This window comes from Panicum virgatum, chromosome 3N, assembly GCF_016808335.1.
Source record: "Panicum virgatum strain AP13 chromosome 3N, P.virgatum_v5, whole genome shotgun sequence".
Taxonomy (NCBI): Eukaryota; Viridiplantae; Streptophyta; class Magnoliopsida; order Poales; family Poaceae; genus Panicum; species Panicum virgatum.
The window spans coordinates 49,228,586-49,236,204 of NC_053147.1; the positions used below are offsets into that span (position 1 = coordinate 49,228,586).

The following is a 7,619-nucleotide window of genomic DNA, read 5'->3' on the forward strand; positions in this document are numbered from 1 at the left end:
TATATTTTAAATCCATATATAGCAAGGTCCGGTATCAAACCTACTAACTTAAAACTTCAATTGTGAGCTCAACCAAGCGCAACCCATACATCTTCACACCTTTGTGTCCATGCTTACTCCTCCGATAATACCTATATGAGACCGAGTAAGGCTAGCGTTACCAGAAGTAGATCGAGTTTTTTTTTTTTTTTTTTTGAGTTCAGTGCTCCCAAACTGGCTCATTTGTCATTTCCCATCCCATCCCAGTATAACGAAAGCCAGCATCTTTGCTGGGCCGAAAGGTAAGTCAAAACGAGATGAAGGTATCGAACCAAACCCTTCTACATCCATCAGCCCAGCCCACCAAACGCCCATCTCAAGTAGGAGTAGTAGCTGAGAACGCCCCCATCCGTGACCCTCCTGCGTGTGATGATGTCATCTTCCATGACCTTCCAGCAGCCACCGCGGCGGCGTCGGCGGACGGCGATACCCCAATCCCCCACCGTCACCACCATCCACACCCTCGGCGACGACCTCCTCCTAGACATCTTCCTCCGCCTCCCCTCGCTCCCAAGCCTCGTCCGCGCCGCGCTCGCCTGCCGCTCCTTCCTCGCCGCCGTCCGCTCCTCCCCGGCCTTCCGCCGCCGCTTCCGCGCGCTCCACCCGCCCCCTCTCGTCGGATTCTTCTTCGAAACCGACGGCCGCGACCTCCCCTCCTTCTCGCCCGTCCGCCGCCGCTCCGACGCGGATCTCGCCGCGGCTGTCCGCGGCGCCGACGTCTTCCTCACCCGCCTGCCCTACCATGAAGACGCCTACCCGGGGTGGGAGATCAAGGACTGCCACGGCGGATGCCTCCTCCTCCTCAACAGCGAGACCGAGCAGATCGCCGCCTACAACCCCCTCACGCGGGCCCTGCATCTCTTCCCCAAGCCGCCCGACGAGATCTCCAAAGGTCGCCGCGGCAAGTTCCAACGCCTGGATTTCTTCTTGTTGTTATCCGAAGAGAACCCTGGCTCGTTCCGGGTGATCACCTTATGCCACGACAAGTCGCGGGTGCGCGCGGTTGTCTACTCGTCGGGCTCTAGGGAGTGGCGAATTCTCCCCTGGTCGGAGGCCGTGCCGGCACAGCCGTCGGGCAAGAAGCGCTGGCTTCTCCGGGGCACGCGAGCAAATGGGAACCTGTGCTGGGCGCACAGGAAAGAGGACTACATGGTAGTGCTGGATACCACAGCACTACAATTCTCCTTCATTGATCATCCGGCTTTCTTGAAGGGGCAAGGCCCCATCTACGCGATTGGAGAGACTAAGGATGGGAAGCTGTGCATGGTCTTCATAGTGGGATTCATTCTGTTCATTTCGTTCTGGAGAGTAGATACTGATGGTGTTGAGAGGTGGATAGTTGATGATGGGTGCCAGCTGGAGGAAGAGATTCTTCAGGCTACCGAGGGCACACGGAATGACGATGACGAGCTCAAACTTTTAGTGTGGTCAGTTATGGATGGCATTGTTTATCTGTCTCCTTTCATTTGTCGAGGTGATCCCAATTTACGTCTTTGGTAGGCACTGATGTGAGCCCTCGAACCTAGAGGTGCTTTATGAACTGTGGAATTGGGTATAATAAACATAGGAGGAACCAAGGAAGGTGGAAACTAGAACTGGTACACCTATATATTGTCCTATTATCTTAGGTTATTGGCCATTGTTTTTGCTTTATCTATATTGATGTAGTCCTGTTTGAATTTTTGAATGATATAAGTATATCAAGGTATATTTTAGAAGTGGTTGTTCATTCATATGTCTTTGAATATATCAGTTATACAGATTTACTCTGCATACTGGAACTGTTACATAGTTTCTCAAACACTCATAAGAGCAGTTGGCCGTAGAGTTCCTTGTATGGCAAGAAATTGTGGAAAGTATAACATTCCGAGAAGCTTTAACTCCAGGATTATATGGGACATCAATATTGAGCTATGTAACTTAAGCCGCCCTTCTGGCACTTATACTTTTCAAATCAACCCTAAAATCCTATTATGCCTGAGGGACCAGAAGAAAACCGTAATCCTGAATCAGTGGAGTATATACTTTACAGTGTGCCCTTACTTGGTAGGTGATACAATCCTGCTACTGTTAAGATTAAGATGACTTGTTTTATCTTGCAACCGGTACTTTGTGAATAGATCAGTCAGATCCTCTGCTAAACTCAATTATAGCAAACCTCCTGCTTTTTTTTTTGTGGTCACCTCCACCTTGTATGTTATGAGAAAGGCACAATGGATCTTAAAGATAGTTAAACTCAGGTTTTTGGCTTCTGTTATTTGAATAAGAATTCTTGACTATAGGTGACCAGTACTCCAGCATGATTATGAATCGTTACATGGGAGCCTGCAGAAAAAACAATGCATAGAACTAACGTACTGTCTTTGGTGCCAAAAGAACTCCTTAAGTTTCTTAGCCACTACAGACCCAAAGAGAAGGTGTTGAGCGTTTTCATTGTTGTTTTGGTTTTATCATGTGTCTTTGTGTTCCATTAGCAGGCCTTGTCAGGAAGCATGTGCCCTATGTTCTATATCGTCCCATTGAACTTGCAGGATGTTGGTAACTACCTTCTAAAGTGCAAAAAAAAATCTATTTCCTGACAGCCAGAAACAGGTACTTTTTTATCTTCACAAATTCACAACGAAACGGGGACAGCACATGCACATATAGTTGCTTCTCATGTGTCCAGGGATCCTCCCAGAATTCCTGATTTTGCAATTAAGTTGCTCTATACCTCATGCAAGTGTTTTCCAGATCTCTCCAATGGGTAGAATTAACAGTCACCCTGATTCAGTTCTGACTTTGCAGAAGAGGACTTACAAATTTGGTCCTCATTTGTAGATGAGTGTTGTTTGAACTTTGAAGCTTAAGCAAACCTTTTTGTTTTCGGTCTCAGTGCTTTGATTAGTTTCTCTTATAGACTTTATGGTCAAGGACATGATTTCTGCATCCTTCAAATAGTTGAATTTTTTTGGTCTTGTTACTTTGGGAGTTCCTTGCTTTCAAATGCATCATGATGCTTGTGTTTTTATATGAATAATTTTTGGTTTAGTGCATTATATTGGGCGATGCTAGAGTGACTACTTATCCACCTGTAGTAGTATAGAAGATTATCAGGTGAGGGAACCTGACTCGTTATCCACTTTAAGTTGTACTAGGTTTATGCCTGTGTGTTGCTACGGGTAAAAATAATTCCTTTCATGAGCATCAATCTCATCATATGAAAATATTTATAACAACATATTCCAATAGAAGCATACACTTTGCCTCAAACAAAGGTACAAATTATAGTTCATATAGCGTCTTAGAGACTAAGAGAGAGTCAACTTCTAGCATTTCAAATATAATTCACTACAACGACCAACACAGAATTCATAGTAACACTTAACAGATTATAGCTTTATTATAAAGATCCACTTTGTAGGAGCCTATAGTATTAGCTTTTATTCTTCCTGATATTTTCAAGAATTAACCATACCAGTCTCACATGTGGCAAAACAAATCACATTGCTAATTCAGGTAGGCATCACATTACTAATTCAGGTAGGCATCACATTACTAATTCAGGTAGGCATCACATTGCTAATTCAGGTAGGCAACTTCCTCGTATGTGATCATATATTTCAAGATAAATCCTCCAGAGTTTTCAATATCATTTAGTATATCCTTGCAGATTGTTTGTCCATCCTCTGTCACCAAATAGCAGTTCTGCCACAAATATGATGTTTGGAAATAGCATAAGAAGAAATGCAAGAAAACCCAGCATTGTCGAAATGCAAAAACACTATATGGCATACATACAGTATTGATGTTGATGAAGCAACAGGAAATAGTGAGATGAGTGATGGTGGGAGGATCATGGCCTTTTGGTACCAGCAACTTATGCCCAGTAAAGAGTAGTAAGTAGGAAGTATGGCAAAACTGTCCAGTAAGCAGTATGCAATTAATAGTAACTGAGCTATGTGCCCTAACGATCTTCTGTTCATTAAAGTAAAAAAGATCAACACGATGAACATGAGGCTGGGTTCTTTAGCTTACACCCTATTTTTTATTAAACTCCAAAAGACAGTAGCAGCGAATTAACGTGTAACAAAACATCACTTGAATTTCTAAACTTCAAATTAATGTTACAGTAGATTGGCAGTCTAGCAATCAAATGTGAGGGAAACAAACCTTTTTCTTCGCCTTACTACCTTGCAGGCATTTCACCTCTTCCGCGTTAGATGCACATGCATGGCTTTTAGCTTACTAAAAGGGGTGCAGTTTATAGATGGAAAGCTACATTCGAATAGGTATGGCCATTAGAAAATGCAAATTCTCTGGCAAGGACAAACACTGATTATTGAATTCAGCATATATTAAAAAAAAACTGACGTATGATCAAGCTTGTGGTGCCTGGAACTCCACCCCTTTTCAGGCCACGAACCTTAGCCCTTGGTAATGAGAAACCACTTCAGGGAGATTGTCTCGCAGATTTCAATAGTATGCTTCAGATTTCGGAAGCAACCAAACATGAAGGACTGGAAGGAAATGTGTCTCAGCAGGAACCAAATATAGGTCATTCAGATTTCAATAACTGCTGCAATGCTGGCAGTTACTCTAACGAACTTCCTTTGAATCCAGTTCTCTAGTTCATTCTAATGTGTCCCTGATGGAAAAAAGAATCAGTCGAAGAATTAATTAGTGGACTCAAACTGATACTCAAATTAAACACATTTGCAATCCATGAAGTTAATTATTTGCATGCTTGCAGTACCAAACTGAGATGCAATGTTCCGAACCTTTTCTGGACCCCCCCCTTCTTTGGACAAACACTGAGCTCTGACATCATACTTCAGAACTATGAAGCATTGCAAAAGCTCTTGTCAAAATGTTGGATACCCTTCATGACGAAATCTAGGATCACTACAAGTGTATTTAGCGCAACCTAAATGTCTCAAAACAGATGTAAAGAAAATTAAATACCACCATATGTAACCGGGAAAAAAATGGGAAATTGTTTCTCATACTAAGAGTTGATAATAATTCAGAAAGACACACACAGCAGGGAGACAAAAGCAGTCCGTTGATTTATTCTGAAAACAGGAGTGCTTCAATTCAGAATATCTGCACCAGATGAATTTTGTACCTTAGCAATAATGAAGGAACTAAATTAATTCTTCAGGAACCCTACATAGATAAAACATGGTGTCGTTGAAGGCATATATCTTACTGTCACAACGATCTCAAAAAGGCCGTACCGAATGCTGCCCAAAGAGCTGGCAGAGCTAAAAATTCAGTTGCAAGAATTGTTGGACAAAGGTTTTATTTGCCCGAGTGCTTCACCTTGGGGTTGCCCACCTCTCTTTGTGAATAAAAAGGATGATAGTTTGAGGTTGTGTGTTGATTACCGGCCTCTCAATGCGGTAACAATCAAACTCTCAATGCGGTAACAATCAAAAATAAATATCCACTTTCCCGCATTGATGTTCTCTTTGATCAACTGGCTGGAGCTAAAATTTTCTCAAAGATTGATCTTCGTTCTGGCTATCATCAAATCAAGATCAGACCTTGTGATATTCCGAAGACGGTTTTCTCGGCCAGATATTGACTTTATGAAGGACTCACAAATGCTCCAGCTTATTTCATGTATCTCATGAACTTGGTTTTCATGCCAGAACTTGATAAGTTCGTCGTGGTTTTCATCGACGATATATTGATCTATTCCAAAAGACGAGGGAGAACATGAGCAGCACTTGCGAGTCGTTCTTCAACGCCTCCAGGATCATAAATTATATGCTAAATTCTCTAAATGCAAATTCTGGCTGAATACTGTAAATTTTTTTGGGTCACACTATCTCCAGTGAAGGCATCTCAGTTGACCCAGCAAAGTACAAGAGGTGATGGATTGAAAACCTCCTACCTCCGTTCATCAAATTCGTAGTTTTCTCGGTCTAGCTGGATATTATCACCGCTTTATTTCGGACTTCTCCAGAATAGCTAAGCCTATGATGGAACTGCTGAAGAAAAGAGTAAAATTTGTGTGGGATGAGAAATGCGAAAAATCTTTCCATACATTAAGGAAACATTTGACTACAACCCCAGTATTAGCTCAGCTAGACAACAGCAAGCCATTTGATGTTTATTGCGACGCATCTAGTACTGGTCTTGGCTGTGTCCTTATGCAAGAAAATCGGGTTATCACTTATGCTTTCTGAGCGCTCTGACCGCATGCACTTAATTATCCAACTCATGATCTTGAGCTATCAGCGGTTATTCATGCTCTCAAAATTTGGAGACATTATCTTATGGGCACTCATTGCAATATTGACACTGACCATAAGAGTCTCAAATATATTTTCACTCAGAGCGATCTGAACATGAGACAACGAAGATGGCTGGAATTAATCAAAGACTATGACCTAGAAGTTCATTATCATCCGGACAAAGCCAATGTTGTCGCAGATGCGCTCAGCCGCAAGGTTCATTGCAATTGTCTCTCAGTTGAATCGTATAACGAGTCCTTATGTGCTGAAATGCAAAAGCTAAATTTGGAGATTGTTCCCCAGGATGTAAAAGCTGAATTTGGAGATTGTTCCCCAGGGATCTCTGAATCACATTTCTATTGAACCAACACTTTTTGACCAAGTCATCATGGCACAGTTACATGATAAAGGTGTCGGAATCATCAAACAGAAATTGGCAGAAGGAGAAGGAAAATATAAATGTTTTTGTCTGGACCATAAGGGAGTTTTATGGTTTGAAAGTCGCTTGGTCGTCCCGAAAAATCACGAACTCTGGAAGCAAATTCTTAACGAAGCACATCTCTTTAAATTCTCAATCCATCTGGGTAGCACCAAAATGTACCAAGATCTTCGGCAAAATTTATGGTGGACCCGAATAGAGAGAGAAATTGCTAAATATGTTGCAGAGTGTGACACCTGTCAGAGGGTGAAAGCCAGTCATTTGAAAGTTGTTGGAACTCTCCAACCTCTGCCTATTCCATCATAGAAATGGGAAGATATCAGTATGGATTTCATAGTGGGTTTACCCAATACTTCACAGAAGCATGATTCTATTTGGGTCATTGTGGATCGACTCACAAAAACAGCCCATTTCATTCCAGTGCACACCACCTATAAGATTAGCAAATATGCGGAGAGTTATCTTGATCGCATTGTTTGTCTGCACGGGGTATCCAAAACAATTATTTCTGATCGTGGTACTCAGTTTGTGGCAAAGTTTTGGGAGCAGCTTCAAGAGGCTCTCGGAACCAAACTGATCCGAAGCTCTGCTTATCATCCGCAGATTGTCAGTCAGACAGAAAGGGTGAACCAAATTCTTGAAGATATGATCAGGGCATGTGTCATTTATTATGATAAGAATTGGGACAAATATTTACCGCTGGCAGAGTTTTCATATAATAATAGCTATCAGGCCAGTCTGAAAATGGCACCCTTTGAGGCCTTGTATGGTCGACGGTGTCGAACTCCTTTGAGCTGGTCACAGACTGGAGAGCGCATAATATTTGGACCAGAGTTAGTGGTTGAAGCCAAAGAGAAGGTGAAATTAATACAACAAAATCTGAGAGCAGCTCAGTCGAGGCAGAAGAGCTATTTTGA

General features: G+C 42.4%; 1 protein-coding gene across 1 annotated transcript; it reads left to right on the forward strand.

The window, feature by feature from the left end:
* The first annotated feature begins 391 nt into the window (after nucleotides 1–391).
* Nucleotides 392–1,812, forward strand: LOC120666081. The gene has a single exon (XM_039945867.1). It carries the CDS (start codon nucleotides 409–411, stop codon nucleotides 1,537–1,539), a length of 1,131 nt encoding a protein of 376 aa, XP_039801801.1. The 5' UTR covers nucleotides 392–408; the 3' UTR covers nucleotides 1,540–1,812.
* The last annotated feature ends 5,807 nt before the right edge of the window (nucleotides 1,813–7,619 follow it).